The 20,894-nt window shown below is 35.4% G+C and overlaps 1 protein-coding gene across 2 annotated transcripts in view; it reads right to left on the minus strand.

Moving 5' to 3' along the window:
- The window catches only part of LOC128997963 (WASH complex subunit 2), a 34,628-nt gene extending 15,373 nt beyond the window's left edge, over positions 1 to 19,255 (minus strand). Inside the window, exons 1-7 of one of the 2 annotated variants that reach the window (XM_054423832.1) lie at positions 19,142 to 19,255; positions 16,547 to 16,657; positions 13,839 to 14,027; positions 8,132 to 8,277; positions 6,566 to 6,716; positions 2,804 to 2,908; positions 1,945 to 2,008 (exon numbers count right to left, since the gene is read on the minus strand). In XM_054423832.1, the coding sequence (XP_054279807.1) occupies positions 1,945 to 2,008; positions 2,804 to 2,908; positions 6,566 to 6,716; positions 8,132 to 8,277; positions 13,839 to 14,027; positions 16,547 to 16,657; positions 19,142 to 19,144 (769 nt within the window). In that variant the 5' untranslated portion in view covers positions 19,145 to 19,255. Of the gene's footprint in view, positions 1 to 1,944; positions 2,009 to 2,803; positions 2,909 to 6,565; positions 6,717 to 8,131; positions 8,278 to 13,838; positions 14,028 to 16,546; positions 16,668 to 19,141 lie in introns of both variants that reach the window. The other variant, XM_054423833.1, reaches the window with a different exon arrangement.
- Between the last annotated feature and the right edge of the window lie 1,639 nt (positions 19,256 to 20,894).

A 20,894-nucleotide genomic window follows, 5' to 3' on the forward strand; every position in this document is an offset into this window, starting at 1 on the left:
CTGTTACACTCAGTCATGATGTTTACAGAAACATTTGAACCACTTGTTGAGGCTATTAATCATTTGAGATAAATGTTAATGGCTATCTGCAGGATAACAATCCAAAGTTTTAAACTGCAGAGATATCAAGTGTTATTGTATGAAAAAAGTTTGTAATATACATAAAGAGGTCTGGTTATAAGATGAAAAAGCTATGTGTAAAACTACATGAGTGATAGAATTATAACTACTTTGAAATTATCAGCTCAAAACAGTCGGAAAATAAAATACTAATTTAAAACAAATAAATACTAATTTAAAACAAATAATGGCAATTTTTTAATGAGACCTATATTAATAATTTTAAACAAGACTAATTGTTAATATTAGGGTTATTTTTTAAATCCTCAATTCATTGTAAATACCCATGATTCATCATGTTGTATGAGATTATAAATAAGTTTAATTGTTAAAATTTTAAACTTTTAACTACAACAAAAATAAAATCAACATTTGGAGCTTTATCGAGTGTTAGTAAAAAATATATATAAATAAGCTTCAAATTATGTATAACAATCTTTGATTACTGTCTTATTTTGTATAAACAATCATGCGTCATTGTGAAAAAAAAAACACAGTAAAGCTAAAAACACCCCCGCCGCAGCAAACCTGCAGACTAAGCGAATTTCCATTTGCCTGATTGGATTCACACTAAAATTGTCTTCTTAAAAATATAACATTCATTCCTTATTTAAATATAATTACTTTAACAAGGACTAAGGTTTGCTGCAACAGGGAGGGTAAAAGTCAAAAGTGATTTTTTTTTTTTTTTTTTTTTGTGAAATGTGAATAGTTTAGTAAGAAATAAATGCATTTTCCAAATTTGATCAAAACATGTTCATAATCAAACAAACTACAAAGGTTTACTTATTCTCCGTAAGAACAACATGAGAATTTTAAATTAACAATTTTTTGGAATTTTCTCCGTAACCATTAGGCGCATAATAACGCTTAAATATGCTAAATTATTTTTTTCTTAAGCTCTACAAAATGGTTTGGAAAGAAATTGCAAAATTTTTTGTTTTTTGGGTGAAAAATGGGAAAAACCCAATTTTTACCTCAAAAAACCCCCCCATAAATCCCTGTTTCCGTAGTCTGATCATGCTGGTTCGCAAACTCGTTCGAATAAATGTGGGTTTACACGTTTATACCAAATTTCATAAAAATTGGATCATTTTTGCTTGAGTTATCTTGATCTCTAGGGACCTCGAAACAATAAAGTAAATCAGTCCCGAGTCCAGGTCTTATCATGAGTCCTACGGTAATAGCTTATTCCCTATATGGGAAATTCGCTAAAACAGGTTTTGTGAAGAATAATGGATTTAACAAGCAATTTTAAACGCTGACAATCGTCTATAAATATGATTTTAATGTTAAATGTAAATACAGTGGAACATTGATAACAAGACCCTCGATAACAAGTAACCCTTGATGACAAGAGTCATTTTCAAATCCCCTTGAATTTATTTTACCCTCTAGTTACATGTTATTGCAAACCTCGATAAGAAGTCAACCTTGATAACAAGTCTTATTTGATAATCCCCCCTGAGAGTCTCTTTAGCAAGGTACTACTAGTAGACTATCGTTTTTTTTGTTTTTGTGTCTCGTTTGTGAACTTTCAGCACACCTCTTCAGGCAAGATTAGTGTTCTTAAACTATGGATCTAAGGATGGTGTTCGTGCCGAAATACACATAATCAAGTAGGACAACTTGGACCACAAGGCGACAACCAGGTATTTTAATGTTTTATTTAATTGTCAATATTTGGTCTGGAAACACCACAATGATAAATCATAAAATAAAATAAAGTATTGACTAAAAATCATGTGTCCTCCTTCCAAATTTGGTCGGTCAAAATAATTGTTACCACTTGGCTGTAATTAAAATTTAAAGATTTAAACTTACCTGAGGGTGGTGAAGAGGCATTGGAGCTCATTTGAGCTTCTAAACCAGGTAGTTTGAGATTGAGCTGAAAAGAATTGTAACCCGTTAAAAAAAGGCACTTAAAAATTGTATTAATAAAAAGTTGTAGCTGAAAACTGTATTACTCCAAATCCACACTAAAATATAATCAGTTAAAATTTGGACCTAAAAATTGAATCAGTAAAATATGCAACTTGTGAAAGTTGAAGTCAAAACCTTATGATGTAATCAATTTAAATATACATCTACACAAGTATTTAGTTCAAATCTGTATTAAATATTGAATAACGCCAAAAGTTCTAATACAATTTAGAATCATTATACTATATCATTATACTAACTTTTTTTGAGTGTTGAGATTCGGTTTTGACACATGACTACAGTAAAACTTTGCTAACTCGACAGTCAACAGCTGACAGGGCACACATCTAGCTGGCTTTGTCTTAATCGTGTGTTCGACTTTTCAAGGACGGCTCAAGATTTTTTATAAGATACATTGAAGATATTTTACTCAATATGTAAAAATAACGAAGTAAGTAATAAATTTATATGTTAAAATGTTAAAAATTAATCTTTTATGTATTCATTTATTAAAAACCATTAAAAATTGCAATGTTCTGGATTACTTGACAAACCCAAAACTCAATAACCTCTGAGTCCACAAATTGTCGAGTAAGTGAGGTTTTACTGTACCACTTTTCAAATTTGATTTTTGCGTTTTTCACAACAATAACATCATTGTATGAATGTTATTTAATTTATTTAGTGTATTGCCAACATTTTAATACTTAGTAGGATCACAAAATAAGAATTAAATCCAGTCTTAGATAAAGATACTCACAGGGTCAAACGTGTTATTGCTTGGTTTCGGAAATAGGATATGTTGAGCCTTGGGTTGGTCACTTTCAACATCTGAATCCTCGCTATCTTCTACACTGTCATTACTCTGAAATCGAAAGTAATATGGTTGAAGGGTCTGTTAATATAACAAACTGTAACAAATATAATGAACGTCTCTATATAAAAAATGCAGCCTACGTTACATTCTGACATAAATTAAGGTGTGTATTTTAACCCGAATGTGAGTGAATGATGAGTGTAGAATGGAGTGAGATGATCTTTGTAGCTTTGTTACTGACTAAGACCAGCTGTTTCATTAGTCAGGACCATTTAATTGCAATGATCAAAGACAGCTGAGTCCAGTATCGAACCATCAAAAAGCTACACTCTTTTCTCAGGATCAAACGGGCGAACTTGTGATTACTAGTCAAGCTCAACTCAACTACTTCTTCAGAACACACAAAATAGTCCTATAATTTGTATTTGTTCTTTGACAGTTTTCAACCGCTTTCAACCATGTACCAAATTCTAAATATTAACTCAAACATTTATTGCGGTACAAAGCATTAAAGTGTAGACATAGGTAAAATATACATTATCAGACCGAAAGGTCCTGAGGACAGTTGACACAGCCCACATTACAATAAGCATGATGTTTCCACTCATGTTAATAGTGCAGCTATATCCCGTAGGACCTGTAATTCACTGTGAACATTTGAGTCAAGGATAGAAAGATAGTTGTCATCACTTTTTGTACCGTACAGAAAGTAGCTATTTTTGATAACAACTGATAAAAGAAATTATTGATTTCCAAGCTCTAATTCAGAGCAAGAAAAATAATAAGCTGATTTTCCCTTGCTCTAAATTTAATTTCCCTCGCTCTCAGTCAATTCTCCATTTGCCCACTATGAGCACTAATGTATATTTGCCATTTGTTTTTACAAATAAAATCGGCGGTTTTTACTGTTCAGCAATTTAAATGAAAACAAGAACAGTCATTAAATAGTTTTGTGTGTTTTAGTGTGTGTTTACTGCACAATAGATAAAATCTTAAGCTTGTAATTTTTACCTTATCAGGTAGGTTTTAATGACCCATTTAATTTTTTTCATATTTTAATAATGTTAATTAACAATACAATTGTTTTAACTTTACTGAGGTATATTATTCTGTATATATTTATTTGTCACAACAATAAGTATCGGTCATAGCTTGTACTGAAAGTAATTATCCATCACTTGCTCCAATTGTTCCTGTGTTTAGGTTTGCCTCACACTTAAAACTTGAGCGCACACCAGAAAATGTCACTTTTGGCACTAGTAATGGAATATACTATTAAACTACTTATTCTTTTGGCAGGACAAAAAAATCCCTACCTAAATATACACCTTGGGGAATATTATTTAAAGTAAAATTTCTTATAGGCTACACTCTTTACAACAGGTTAACTAAATACAAACTAAATTGATAGGGTAACAATGATCCTGCGAGCTGCTACGTAACGCAACAGCTCATTGTGAAACCTGAAGGTTGTTGAATCAACCCTAATATGGATTTAATTCTGACCTAGTCCATTTGTCTATGCAGCAACACCACGTTAGTTGGTGGCTGACTGTTGCCTTACAGAACTTTGGAAATTGTCACTAACACATTTGATGGCACAGGGTGTTTACTACATTCTGGATAAAAAATTCATGGACAATTCCCGTACATTTAAGGACACTTTGCCGTAACCTTTGTCGGTGTCATTAGGCCTACCGAATAATTTTCCTGATTTGTCAAACTGTATTAATCTTGTTATTCACTGTAGTTGTACCAGAGAGAAAAGTAAATAATAATAGATAAGAGTTAAAAATTACAAAATAGAAATTTATTGAAAGTAAACAAACATAGGCCTACCTATACTTTAGGTAAAGCTTTTATAGTGTAACAGAGAAACGCAATCATTGTCTCCTGCGATAGCGACAAATATCTCCATCCGTCACATAAACTTCATAACATAGCTTATCCGATCCAGGCGGATTAATTTGGCATGATTCGCCCTGGCACAACGTTAGGTTCTCGACTACTTTTGAAAAAAAATCTTTAATGCATATTGTTACTCAATTCTTAGTACAAAATCAAGGTATGGTAAGCGGCTATTAATAAGCAATAAGCACAGAGTAAGATTATTGTATTTTCATTTGTAAAGTTAATATCGACACATAGCAATCATTAGTTGTTTATCTTAGGCTCAATTACATTTTCTTAATATATTTTACAGCTCTTTCAAGAATCAAAATACCCAGGCCTAAACCTAATTATTTTGGAGGGCCTATATAAACTGAGTAACAAACAATGAGGTTATAATAGCAGCAAAGTTACTATCATCATTCTAGTTCATAAGATTTTGATTGCTTAAAGCATACAACTCAATAAATAAATATATGGGAAACAAAAAACATTGAAACCTGAATAGCCAACAATATAAGACAAAGATACAGAAAATGCAATGAAATAATTTGAAACCAAGCAGGCCTACATAGTGATAAAACATTAATGCAAACAACAATGCTTGTGGTTTTGTCAATTGAAAGATAAAATGTCCATAAAAAAAGGGGTTAACTTACGAAATAAGACTGTAGATTATTTACATGTTTAATATGAAACCATAAACAGTTTTATGGCACTAGGCACTGGCCGCGGCAAGCCGAAAGTACAAGTAAGAAGTGAAATTTAACAGCCATTATAAAGCTATTATTTTCACATAAAATAGGTTTGGGATCTAATAATAATTACTCTAGTAATAAAAAAAGAAGTTGTAAAGGAATAAAAGTGATAAAACTTTTATGAGCTAGCTGCTGAGTCAACAGTTCTTGGAAGTACTTGACTTGACACTTGATTGTCGTGATAAAATATTAATGGGTTTGAGATTGTTAATGGGATTTTTATTGCATAATTACTCTAGTACTAAATTATGAAAATGTAAACAAACATCTGATAAACCTTTTATGTGCTCCTAACCAACTAGCGATCAATAAAATTATGGCCCATTAAAAATTTAAGGACATTGTCTGGAATTTAAGGACAATTCCCGTACATTTCATGGCCAGTAAAAATTTAAGTACAATTCCCGGTTTTCCCGGATTTCCCGGTTGGTAGATACCCTGTAGGCAGTAAAAATTCTGGTTTGTACTAGTCGGGGCAAATTTACACAAAACATTACCAAAAACCGTTCTCATATATTTTGTAAATTTTGCTGTGTATTGACAAATAAAGTTGGCTTTTGCCTTTTAAAAAATCTGTTAGTCATTTTTTATGATATTTTAGTGAATGTACCCAATTGGATACACGACAGGTCTACTGAATGAGTGATCAACCGGCGGCATGTGCACTTTCAACTTTCATACACGGGTAACAATCATAACAGTCATCTTAGCTCAAATAGAGCTCTTTGGGTACTTACTTACTTAGCAATTTTGTTTATCACGTAAATACTTATGCAGCTTAGTTTTAACATGAATATGTATTGTATTTGAACCAAGCAGATAAATAATATTATATGCAACTTATGTTTATCATTAATAGTCCGTAGAAACCTAAAGAGTGTGTAGGTACCCATTCGGGCACCCAACGTACTTAAGTAATTAATTTACTGTGTTCATCTAATTGGGGACACACTCGCCATTTCAAAAGCACTTGTGTACCCGATCAGGTGCATGATGTTGCGAACGTATTAAATACCAACTTTAAAAATTAACCAAAGACTATCAAAGATCCGTTTACCTTATCACTAGCACTTTTAAAATCATCCGTTTCCTCGTCACTCGGAACTTCTCGCAAGCCCAGTGTGTCGTCTGCCGTAAACTCAGCAGACCCAATCAAATGTGGCAGTCTTCTGTCCTTGTATCTGTTGACTGGCTTTAGTATAACACCACTGAAACAAAGATTTGATTTCTTTTGTTTTTTATCATTTTAAAATCCATTTTTTTTGTGTTTATACTTAATAGAATCTATTGCTCACCCTTAGGGTCTCAATCCCAGGATCCTAGCCAATTTTTGACACATTTAAATCCTAAGGATATAGTGTCTTTTAATCCTGGGATGACCAAACATATATTTTTTATTCATTTTCTGTTAACTTAAGGAGTTTTACTTAATATGAAATAAAAGAACAGAACTGATACAAAAAAAAATGAAAATTAATTGGTGATTGAAGTGTCATTTTTGTAGTAATAACGTAAGCATGTAAAATATTTTCTATTTATATGCCAATATTGCATTGGTAAGAGGTTTTTATATTTACTATTCTATCAGTATAATTTGTTCTAGACTAGTGTGCTGATTAATTATTTTACCAGAAACGACCGTCTTTTTTTAATATCTGTTTCAGTTCAGTTCTTAGCATTGAAAGATTCACTTAACAGCATTTTTTTTTTACTTATCAACACAATGGACCAATGAGGTTCAAGGATTGAGAGAGAAGAAGTCAAATTGTAATGCTTCGAACGGCAACTCATCAGCTGTTTTTAAGACCAATTTTTTTTTTTTAAGAGGTTGGCCTTTTTTAACCTTGCATTTGCCTGTCCACATAGACTAACCACCCGTGCAGGGATCGTATACAGCAAAGCAAGGAATGAGCCGGTACAGTACAAAAGTGATCTGTACTGATAAAATGTTAATGTTGTGACTTAATTGTTAGTGAGTGGTGCAATGACTGTTTGGTACAAGGTTTCGTTGCATCACTGTCTGTGACAATGAGAGGTTATAAATAAAAACATAACCTCTCTTAGAAGTTATGGGTAGTGATTGTTAGTAAATAAAAAACGGCCTTAGGTAAAGTAGAATTGTTTAAGGCTCCTACCTTAAATTTATACTTGTGTCGTTAACACTATCTTTGCACGATCATTGCGTAAACTACTATTACAACACCAATCTGTGTGCTTCATACACACGCAAGTAGTAAAATGTGAAGTTTGAGGTTTATAAGCGAGAGCAGTTGTCAAAGTTTTCTTTGGTGTGTATTTGATCAATTATAGAATGACTGGTTAAAATGCATATAAAGTATGTATATAAGAAAGATGGTATTACATTGAGGTATTACATGAATATTGATTCACTGAGAACTGTCCCTAACCTAACAGATCCTACACATACCCCAGGTTGATTTGAGTTAGAATTGATTCCCTATCAGCTGGCGGATGTTGGGACCTAACAGATTTCTTTCAGGTGTAAGGTCTCGCAAAATAATACAGTTGTGACACCCTACAGTAAAACATACTTTGATGATTCAAAATTAAGCTACCGGTACATTTTTTTTAAATGACAGATTGTCTGGGTTAATGTATTCACCTATGAGGAGAGCTGTCTTCTTCATCAGAGTCACTAGCAGGAACTTGAACTGTTTCAAACTTTGAATCCAACACATGAATTCCGTTTTGGATAGCATCCCTCAATCTTTGAATGACCACGGCTTCATTGTCTTCAGTTTGGTTAACCTGCAAATAATATAAATTCAGTTAATACAACCTTTTGTTGTGTATAATGCTAAATGTCTTACATGATATAAAGAAAAGGTATACCTGGCTAGGAATAAATTCCATGGAGGTATTGAGACTTAGGTAAAGTACAGGGTGCGGCAAAAAAACCAATCTATTTTCTGAAGAGCACTGTTCAGCGACAGGTCGTCCGAGAGTGGTGGGAGTAGGCTCGTTGGAAAGCGTACACAATGATATTTTTTATAGTCATAGAGCTGTGGTCACCTGAGCTAGTGCAGTTGTTATGGAGTCGTTTTTATGAAATAGTGAATTCATTCATTGCTACTCAGCGGTTTCATGCATTCTTTCAATTAAGGCGACATGGAGAAGTTCCGTTGCGTAGCACAATAATGCGGTGGGTAACTTACTTTAGAACGATGGCTTCTGCGTTAAAAAGGAAGCTGACAGGCCTTCCAAAGTCAGATCGGACGCCAGACAACAAACATTCAATAGAGTTTGTGCTGCTACGGAAAACAGTCCTTGCAGCCAGCCCGAAAACAAGCGGCTGCCTTGAACATGTCTGACCGCTCATTTATACGAATGTTGAGGTTAATTTTCATCCCTATGGATTAGAATAATAATCTGTATAATTTGGTAATCACCCATACAGATTATCACGACGGAACCTCTCTATGTCGACTTAACTGAATAAAAGCACGGAACTGCCGCTGAGTTCCAATTACTAAACCATTAGTTTTTAAAACGACTCGATAACAACCGCACGTAGCTCATATCACCACTGCTCTATGACTACACAAAATGACATTGCATAGGCTTTCTAATGAGCCTTCTCCCACCACCCTCAGATGACCTGTCGCTGAACAGGTCGCTACAGAAAATGGATCGGTTTTTTAGCCGCATCCTGTACATTAACTGTGAAAAAATGGCAGTTAATGGAATTGACTGATTTGAATTCTTTTGGGGACATAGGAGATGATAAATGCAGTAAAAAAAATGTATCAATTTGAATAGTGTTTATGTAGAAAAATAGCTTGAGTCTACCTAGATAAAATTATAATTTTTTACTTTGTCGTTCTTTTATAACAAAACATCTGTTACTTTCTTGACAGCCCTCATATGAAAAACACACTTTAAAAGACCTATTACATAAATGGTTGATATTATTAAGTTTTAAAAGAAAACAGTAGTAGAAAATGTATTGGTGTTAAAATGAAATATCTTAAAGCAGTTGGAATGTAACAAAAATCAATTTAAACATTACAGTTTACATCATTAGGCCTAAATACAACAAAACATTGACTGGATATTTGATATTCTTTATGTTATTCCAAAAAATTAAGTCTTTAAACAACACTGTGGTAGTAAGTTTTTTTTATACATCAAAAATGCAATGTAGGATTTTACAATTTCAGTTTTTAGGGGCACCCTTGAAATATAATGTTACAGTAGTTGTCAAAGTCAAAGTCAAAGTCCTTTATTCAACCAGATTAACAATACATTGCATTGGCCAAGTCAAGAGATTACATTTTTATGAAATTAATTAACTACTAAATACATTATATACAAATTGTTTTCTTTTATGTTTAATAAGGTTAAAGACTACCAGGAAATTCCCGGACGCTGTAGCAGACCTTATTTATCAACATGGACTTAACAAATTTCCTGAATTTTCCGATGTCCTGTTCGGCTTTCAAAGGGAGAGGGAGGTCATTAAAAATTTTTACTGCATTGAAGTGGAAATTTTTCTGAAAGAAAGTGGTTGAGTGTCGTGGTACTGAAAGATTGAAATTGTTGCGGAGACGATAACTATGGATACTTAGAGAGCTATATGATGATTGGTTTTTCTTGATAAATGATAATGTTTCTAAAATGTAAATGGAAGGGAAAGTTAGAACTTTATGTGATCTGAAGACATCTCTGCAGGATTGACGACGGTGAAGGGAAAAAACAGTTCGGAGAGCCTTTTTTTGAAGCCTGAATATGAACTGAGTCCTTTGGCTTTCACACCCCCAGACAGGTACAGCATATGTCAGATAAGGATAAACTAGTCCATAGTAGGCTGTCAAGAGGACCTCACACGAAACAGTATGTCTAAGAGTGCGGAGCATGAAAATCCCAACAGATATCTTGTTTGAAACGTGATCGATATGCTTGTGAAATTTGAGGTTCTCGTCTAGAATTAAACCAAGGAACTTTACATCTGGGGAGGGGGAAATAGTGGTATCATCAAGAAGAACATGTATGTCAGTGGATGTGCGATGCTGAGCAATGCTGAATTGAAGGAGTGTGGTTTTGTTGGCATTTAAGATTAGTTCATTATCCTCACACCACTGAAGCAGGCAGTTGGATTCAAGAAATAGGGTCTGTTCTAAGGCCTGAATACTGGGATTTGAAATGGTGATAGAAGTGTCATCGGCAAAAAGGCATATGTTTGCAAGATTCAAGCTGGATGGAACATCATTTATGAAGATAAGGAAGAGAATCGGACCCAAGACGGAACCCTGGGGCACACCTCTCCTGACTGGGACTTCTGAAGAGGAATGGTTCTGCAAGTAGCCACTTTTATTTACAGCTGGTATCATAACAAACTGTCGCCTGTCTTTCAGGTACGAAGAAAACCAAGCATGAGCTACTCCTCTAATGCCCAGATCATTAATTTTTCTCAACAGTATATCATGGTTCACGAGGTCAAAAGCTTTGCTAAAATCAAAGAACATCCCTGCTACTTTCTGACGTGAATCCATATCCCTCACCACTCTGTTTATGAGACCAAGCATGGCACTGGTTGTCGATCTGTTTTTTACAAATCCGTGCTGGTTTTCATATAGGATGTTTTGGGACTCTAGGAAACTCCATAATCTATTAACCATTGCTTTCTCAAATACTTTACTAAAGGTTGATATTAAACTAATAGGCCTGTAGTTATTGCAACTGGTTTTGTCCCCTTTCTTGAAAACGGGTCTTACTATTGACAGTTTTAGATTGGAAGAGAATTTTCCCTCAACGAAGGAGCAGTTAATCATGTGACAGAGTGGTGATGAGATCAGACCTGAAATGGTTTTCAGTAGTTTCGGAGATATTTCATCAACTCCTGAGGATCTTTTATTCTTTAGCTCACTGATAATGCTTTTGATTTCTTCTTCAGTCACTGGTTTCAAGAAAAATTACGATATTATATTTCTATTGTTTAAATTACAGGAGTTAGGAGGATTTCTCGCACCTTTGTTGTTATAGCTACCAACTTCAGCAAAAAAACTGTTAAATCTGTTGCACACTTCATTGGGATTAGTAATGGTTACACCACCACTGTCATCCTTAATACAAATACTATCCATTGCCTTCTTTTTTCTTGGTCTGTTTTCATTTATTACTTTCCAAATACCTTTAGTTTTACTGTCTGATTCTTCAATCTCGGCAATTACCATTTTCGTCTTTAATTCTCTAATTAGTTTTCTATATTCATTTTTTAATCTCAGATAGTATTGTCTTAGAACGTTATCAGAGTTGAGGTGCTTTGTCTTCTCATAGTATACAAGACATTGTTCTTTTAGCTTTAAAAGTTCAGCTGAAAATGAAATTCGTCTTTTGTTTTTTGAATCAAGCTTTTTAATTCTTTTTGGAAATGCAATGTCAAAATGATAACTTAATGTACTATTGAAAGCATTAAACTTACTATCAATATTCTCAGCTTCGTACAGATCTCCCCAGTTCTCTAGCTGAAGGCAATGTTTAAAAGTCTCTATATTGGTGGAATTAAAACTCCTAGCGTACGTAAATTTCGCTCCTGAACGATCAGCAGGCAAGTTAGTGTTGATCAAAATTGATTGAGCATAGTGGTCGGACAGACAAGATTTTATGACATCGCTCCTGAGGTTGTTATTATCGTTTGAGAATATGTGGTCGATCAATGTACATGAGCCCAAAGCTTCCCGTGTATAGGAGTGGACCACATTTAGGAGACCAAACGACGACATAGTCGCAGTTAATTTCCTACTATCAAAACTGTCAGTAGATATGTCGATGTTAAAATCCCCTAGCACATAAGTTCTAGAGTGAGAGGCTGAATACTTATCTAAGAGGTCATTTATACAATCCAAGAATGTGTCTATTTGGCCTGAGGGTGGCCTGTAACCTGCCACCATTAGTAACCTCTCATTCTCATCTAAATTAATTGACATTGCTGTTAATTCACTTTCACCTTCGATACAGAACTCTGTGGCATCGAGTGGGTCGAATTTTATTTTGGGGCGACACCAAATCGAAACTCCACCACCATTCGTATTAGACCTACAGTACGCATTAACATAGTCAAACCCCTTTATTATAAGATTTTTTATTTCATAGCTCTTCAAGAAGTGTTCAGACAAGCATAAGATATCGGGCTGCTCGTCATCTATGAAAATTTCAAGTTCGTCCATCTTGTTAAGCAACCCTCTAATATTTTGGTGGACTACTTTGAGGTGATTTTTGGTACTGCTCTTATGATCTTTTTGAGGTAATGCGACCAGGGTACTCCTTCCGGTTTCCGAGCCTCGCCTAAAAAATGTTTTGAAGAAATTGTACGAGAACGGAGAGTGTGGGAAGAGCCAACAGGGAACAGCTGTCTAGGAGTGGGAGCCTCAGACTGACTCAGTTTGTTTAGTAGAAGATTGGACAGGATGGTTTTACCTTTGAAGTTGAGGTGTAAGCCATTCCTGTTATTTGTGAGTCGTTAATAATCCATATCACTTTAAATTACAGATGGTAAATTTCTAATTCATGCTTACCCAATTACTAATTCACTCTTTGTGCAATTACCAGTTGTGTGGATTGTTTTATATGATCAACTTAAACATAAAATAAAATCAAAAAAGCATAACATAAAACACTTCAAACCTAACCACTAATTTAAAAAATGACTGCCAAATATCAGTATCTAAGAACAGTAAGAATCAATAAAATATAAACAATAGTATAGTACCCCCACCACAGCAAACCTGCAGACTTAGCAAATTTCCATTTACCTTGCTAGATTTCTATTAAAATATTCTCTTAAATTGTCAGATTTATTTCCTATTTAAAAAAACATTAATTTTAATGGGTACTTAGATTTGCTGTTACAGGAAAATTAGATGTGTGTTTTTTTTTATTTTTTATGTTTATAGCTTAGTATAAAATAAACTAAATTGTCAAATTTGATTAAAATATATATATCTACAAACAAACTAACTACAACAGTTTTTTTTTATTTTCCATAAGAATAACATGGGTTGGTGTTCAACTACATCGGTTAGTCATAAAAGACAATATCACACAGATTTGGACACAAAACATAATTTCACGACTCGGTGGATTATTAAAACACAGATAACATTTACACCGTAGACAAGGTAGCTGACCGTTGCAGCAGTCCAAAGCCCTTTGAAAATAATTATTGTCCCACACATAGGAGAAAACGTAAGTAAAACAATATTGCGGGATTAACATCAGTGCGATTTGCCACATCAAACGCCCATAGCGAGAACTATCTAAATAAATGAGAACAGCTGACAGATTTTGATACTACAGAACTTATATACTACCTGAAGCGTTGGTGGGGCAGTTGGAGAGGTAATGTCATCATCATCATACACTCGGTTCTCCACGAACTGAGTATCCGAAAGCGTCCAGAACCGGTTGCCAATGTTGCCAACCTCAACACAAGTTGTAGCTATGTCTGATTCCAAATTATCCAGACATTTCAAAGTCCCGTGTGTCTCGCTTAGCAGATTCTGAAATAGAGAATAATATAAGATTGATTTGCAAATGTTACATACACAAATAACAATTACATACATATTAGTGATAGTCAAATATATCCCAAGGTCGTTTTGACACCATCATCGTCTCCTGCAGTCACAGAAAACCATAAACGTACTCTGCGATTGCGGTGAAAGCATGAATTTTCCGATCGTGAAATCGTCACAGAACATTCTACGGATACAACAGTAAAAGCTTGGCATGACTAGGCCCATTTTCTTTAAAAGACTCTGAATTTCAGATAAAATCCAAAATCCAAATTTTTGACTATCCGAATGGGTTTAGGTCCCAATTGATTTGGATAATTGGAGTTCTACTGTATTTACAATATTTAATGATAAAGTAGCGTATTAAAAATGCTGAATGTCTGTCTGTTTAGCCTTGTGCTTTATGTCTCGGACGTTGGTGTGTGAGGGACTGGGATTTTTTTATATTTTTTTTAAGGGAGAGGAGGGAAAATGCTTTTACGCACACAGGTAGCCAGCCTGTAGTGTGAGACTCCTGAATCTATCACAGACAACTCACTAAAAAAAACCCCCTCTACTCTGTTGGACACAGACCTGGAATTGTTTGTCACACTACTTCAAGTCAGGCTAACATGTGACCTAAGCCCTCAGGGCTCTCACCGTTTCCATTTAGATACTTTATGACCTGCGCCGCATCCCGGTCAAGGTCGAGCTTCTTGGCATGGAGGAATACCCTGGATGTAATGTGACACACAGGTCCAATTGTCCTCACCCTAGAGGACCACCCTAGCGGTCTTGTCCGCCGTACGGAAAATCTGATCCCGCCAGCTAAGCTTACTATCCAAGGTACTTGGCAGAGCGAACGGTCTGGACTTTGACGGCCCCAACCCTCAACAGCAGTAGGGGCCGGATTTGATGGTGTCAATCCGTTTTTTTGTTAATAAAACAATCTGAGTTTTGCTCAAAGCGAGCGAGAGACTGTGGTCTGCCATCCATGTATTAATGGTACGCATAACTCGGTTCAGCTTTAGCTGAGCCAGCTCAATGCTACGTACAGCTATTAAAACTGCAACGTCGTCTGCGAACCCAACCAAAACAGTTTCCTCAGGCATTTCAGACCTCAGAAGGCTGTCGTACGCGACATTCCAGAGGTCTGGGCCGAGTATGGAACCTTGGGCAGCACCGGAAGTGACACTCATCGTCCGTGGGCCTTCTGTAGTGTCATACATGAGGAGGCGGAACCAGAGATAATCCTCTATGATACGCATGAGGTATGCCGTAACGTGGAAAGTGTTCTCCAGAGCATCCAGCATATCGCACCACCTCGCGGAATTAAATGCGTTTCGCACATCGAGTGTTACGAGCAGCACAACTCTACGAGAGTAGTGGTTAAAATCCTCAGCTTTCATCACGGCTTGCTTCACCTCCTCAACAGCGTCAACAGTAGATCGCCCCATCCTGAATCCATACTGTCGAGGGGATAGGTCCCCCGCAGCGACCACGGCTGAATTCAGCCGGGAACGGATCATCTTCTCGAGGACTTTGCCAGCCGTATCCAACATACACAAAAGTCTGTAGAAGGATGGCAGGTCTGGGTCTCCCTTCCCCTTCCCAACAAGCACCAGCCTAGCTGTTTTCCAGCACGAGGGGAAGACTCCTTCGGCTAGGCATGCGTTGTACATGCGCCAAAGGATCAAGAGGTTAGTTGTCAAAACCTTCTTGAGGACTTCGCCGGGTAGGTACCCCATCAGGTCCAGAAGCCTTATTGTTCTTCAGGGATAGGACGGCCGTCTTCAGGGCTGAAAAGAGGGACGTCGTCCACCCTTCCGAAATCCCGCAGTGGGCACAACGTATGAGCCGGGAAAAGGGACTCAACTATCCTCTCCATAGTGACCCTGTCCATGACGGAAGGTGGAGAGCGGGTGCCAAGTTTCTTGGTTACAATTTTATAACCCAGGCCCCACGGGTTGGAATCGACATCGGAGAGACTGGGTTGATCCCGGTGTATATCAAGACTAATTGGGGTTTGAAACTGCTTTCCAGAAAAAAGGTTTAAAATTATTTTATGCTAAATGCCACTGACGTAGATATTGACAAAGAAAATTAAAATATAAAAAAATACTTGTAGGCAGGGTTTAAGCTGCGGTAGCATTTTTAGCATTTTGCTATACACAACTATATACAACTTCAAAAAGCTAAATACATTGTTTTTGCAGGCTATAGCAAATTTGCTACTTAAATAATATTGAATATGTAATGTTCAAACATGTAATATTACCGGCAATTTTTTTATACTTAAAGAATAACATTTTTGATACAGTTGATCAAGAGTTTGTAGCATTTTTCTCAAACAAATTTTATCCCAGCCTATACCCTGCTTGTGGGTGATTCTAATTCCATTAAGGTAACTAAAGTATTACACTGAACAGTTAGGCCTACAGTTTAAGGTACATTGAGTAGGGTTTAACTAAAGAATAAAATATAATATTAGTCTAAAAAGATAATTCACTAAGCAAGAAACAAACCTGAGAAAACTGTTGCATATAAGAGAAAAGGTGAATGTCTGCTGCCAAGCTCCAGTCATTTCTGTGCTCTCTCATTGTCTCTGTGTCCCATTTCTCCCTTGCAGCGTCCCCCTGGAAAGTTCTACCAATAAATAGATGTTTTGAATACCTTTTAAGTGTTCAATTTCAGAAAATATGCAGTTTATTTAGAATTTTATCTTAGCGAATGTTTGTTTTGGTTTATTAGTGGCAAGATTTTGAAATAGTATTTGAGTTTCCTTTTTGTAGTAGGTACCTAGTTTTTTAATATTGCAGAACCAAATTCTTATTCTATTCTCTGATAGGCCTATATTTCACAACAAAGTGTGGCATCTTCTTTTATTCACACTAGGCATATATACAGTATAGGCTACACTATTTATATATGATCTACATCTATATTGTGACGATACACACACAGACTGTGGCCAGACGGGCTCGCACAGTCACGGGTTTGTGTTACACCTTAGTTGACAGATGGTTTATAGTTGTTTCATCTTCAGACAGTACTTTACGGTGAGAATAAAGTACTTGTCGGAATCCAACAAAAAAGACTGTTTTCGCTTTTGCGAGGCTGCCTTGTCACAAACTTGGCAATTAATTACTTAATGGTTCAATAAATCTCTTGAATCTCTTGGCGAGTGTAGCGTCCTAATTTATATTGTATTAATAGTGTATATTGCAAATAAAAGAAGATGTGACACTATGTGGTGTAATATATAAGAGAATAAAATAAGAACTTCTATAACAAAATAAGATAATACAAAATAGGTACCGTAGCTAAAATATTAACATCCTGAACAGCGTTATATTAGAAATTTCTTAGTGTAAGAGATGATTATGGAGATCACATGTTGACGAGTTAGACGTTAATGCAGTCTACTGCCAAAAATGAATCATCACCAATAATTGCAGAAACACATATCATATGTCAGAGACAACACAAAGTTTGGGATTTTTTTTTACATTTTGTGAGTTACCAGGGTTTTGTACTCCTTCAATCTTTTTTGTTGGCCAATTCTCTTTTACTTAGCAATGAACTGCCAAAAACCACAGAGAACAAAGGTTAAGAGGAAACTCTCTTATAGGACAACCGTGCGCTTTCAGCTCTATAATGTTGTGCTGGAAATATACTGGTGACGAGCAAGGAAGATCCTGAGCGATGAGCATTGCTCTGAAATTCATAATGCAAAGGACACAGGTCTTCCTTCACCATGAGCGTTAGTACATGATGGCGAGGAGGGTGGTGTTGGATTTCGCCCTAGACACCAGTTTTGGGAAGTAGTCACTGTAGTAGCGGACTACTTTTTTGTAGCTTTAGCTGTAGCGAACTACATTTTTTAGTAGTTTAGAGGAATTTTAGCTAGGCCTACTTTCATGTTGATTGAGATAGTGATTTTCATCACAACCTCTTTCAAACTGAAATTTCCAAGAAAAGTAGGCCTAACTACTTACTTGGCTTCATACAGCTAGTCGCAGCCATTTTGTTAGCATTTAGATTTGCATGGACATGAAGGCCATAGAATATTGAGTATTTTGGTGTTTTGACTCTCATTCCTTCATTTGCTACTGTATGGTCACTGTTCAGATTAAATAATATCGCTAGACGTAGTTGACATTAGAATGTTACCGGTGCCAGTGTGTACCTCAGTTTTTCCTCTGCACCTTACTTCTCTGTGCACCAACTATACATTGCTGGTAGTATTCAGTTTAAAGAACAGATCTAAAGCAGTATAAGTCCTTGCAAAGCTAAAGAATAGGATGAACATCTGACCAACTTCAAATAATGCACATTGAAAAAGTAGTGATACACACTTTGAAAACAGGCCTTCATTCATTTGTCAACACAGCCCGTTTTCCGTTATTTTAAAGGACAAAGGGTCTACATTTTTACATTTTTGTCAATCTGTTAATCAAAAATTGAACAATGACCCAATGTAATGGAGTAGCCTATGTTTGATTCCCAACAGATTTAAACCTTGGCTAGGCCTAAGTTGTATAAGTTAAGCTCAGGTCTTCATTAAGAGAATTGTAAGATATGTAGGCCAAATTACAACGAGTAAGTTATGCTTATTGTTTAAAATTAGAGAAAATATTAATATTGGACCATGACCTGCAATCGTAGGTACAGAAAACTTGAACGAATGATGAACCTGATTTGTTTTGTTTTTTATTTATTGTTACGCTAGAGATCCAGACCATTTCTAAGGAACAATTTCCAGAGTAAATTTTACAAAAGGGTAAAACACAAATGGCCTAGCCTAGCCTATTAATCATATCAAGGGCCTATCCAAATGATCAGAAAATCTAGCAATTAAACTTAGGCCTAACTTAATACAATAAATTTAAAACTTTGATCGTCCAATAACGTCAAAAATTATATTGGAAATGAATTCCTCATATTAAACATTACCACGGATTATTTTTATCAAATATCCTACGAAATAATAGTCTATGAGTTAGGTTATGTTTGAAGCTAAAACGCAATTCATTAATTTAAGGTTAATTTCTGGACCTGTATTTTATGCTATCTTAGGCCTAAATCACTTTTAATATTGCTAAGCATACTCTACCTACCATGATTCCGCAATTCCACCAACCAATCTCATCCAACAATATTAATTATTTTAGCAAAATAGTAATTCTGAGAATTTTAATTTGACAACCCCTGACTCTGACATAACCATCATCAGCAATTTTGCCAATTTTTGACGTTTGATTGAATTTACCTTTTTTTTCTCCTTGCCGAAAAGGCGGTCTGGGTATTTTTACCCATGAGACCTCAATGTTCTCTGTGGTTGTCCATCAGTAAACACAATATTATTTGCAAGATAATTAAATGGTGAATAGATTTTTGTTAGTAAGAAACATAGATTTGGTATATCGTAGTGTATGTACTTTTTTTTTGTTGTGGAGTTGTGGTATGAATGACAAAAAAACAGATATTACAAAATTAATAATACAGTACAGTATTTCATATATCATGGAGTGCAAAGAGCACATAAGTACAATAGTTGATAATATAAGAAAATAATATAACAACATACTTTAAATTAATGTCATTCTGTTACCATTCTGTGATAATATAAAATACCCCCGCCGCAGAAAACCTGCCGACTAAGCGAATTTCCATTTGTCTGAATTTATGTATTTATTTACAGACGGAAAACTCCATTTTCATATACATACAATTGATTTTCAAATAATAGTATATTACGTTACTAGTCCTGAAAATAAGTGTTTACCGGACGAGTGTGGTCGTTCCCGTGCGAGACGAAGTCGAGTACGGGATTACCATACGAGTCCGGTACACACATTTTGGACGAGTTACGTACGATAGTTTACGCCATACTACTTAATTCGTACAAATCCATATATACTTCCACCAACTAAAGGACTAAACATCACTAGTCATAACCTCTAAGAGAGGTTATGTTTTTGTTTATAACTAAATCATTGCCACGCAAATACAGTATAATCAGCTGATTGGTGTCCGGCAAAACTCATTGCAGAACAGTATTACGCAATGAAACCCCATTTGAATAAGCTGGCGGCAAACAGCGGTTTTCTGGACTAAATCCTTGCGTGGGAAGTTCGTCAAAATAATGTAGTGTGGCGTAAATCTATTTAAATAACATTAGGTTTAATGAGTACCTAGGTTTGCTGCTACAAGAAAACTATAACTAAAATGCATTTTTTAGTAAAATATTAATAGCTCAGTATAAAATAAATAACATTATAATAAATAGTATAATAAAGTCGTTTGCAACCTATTTAGTAATCCACCGTCATGTGTTTGTTTATATATAATTTAAATTAAATAAAACCCAACAAAAAACTCATCCCTAAGCGAAAGAATAAATCAACGCAAACTGTTCGTACAATATAACGTACACTTAATCTATTTAAAGTCATGTTAGCTATGTAAGAAACCTCTGAATCCGTTGACTCTCGCAACAACTTTTGGGCGAGTAAAACATGACTACCCCAACTGGCCACTGTTAATGCATCAACTCTTGTAGTTATAAAAGTACGGTATCAATATTTGAAAAGCCGAGAGTTGTTACTCTATCGGAGAGCGACGATTGGCTTATAAACTTAGGTGTCATCACCGTTACTTTTACTTCTCTCTACTTCGTGTGTAACTCATCGATATAAACACAAGTGTTTGTTACATGTCAAAGGTGTAACTTCACAATATACGCTATCGTCATTGTTTTTCTGTGGTAAATAAATTTTTAATTTATTGCAATAAATATTATCAGGCACTTTACATGCTGACAGTCGTCAATCGAAGTGATATAAACTCTAAGGCTGATTTGCAATACTG

Source organism: Macrosteles quadrilineatus, unplaced genomic scaffold, assembly GCF_028750875.1.
Source record: "Macrosteles quadrilineatus isolate MER2022 unplaced genomic scaffold, UCM_ALF_1.0 Scaffold_7__1_contigs__length_78375512, whole genome shotgun sequence".
Taxonomy (NCBI): domain Eukaryota; kingdom Metazoa; phylum Arthropoda; class Insecta; order Hemiptera; family Cicadellidae; genus Macrosteles; species Macrosteles quadrilineatus.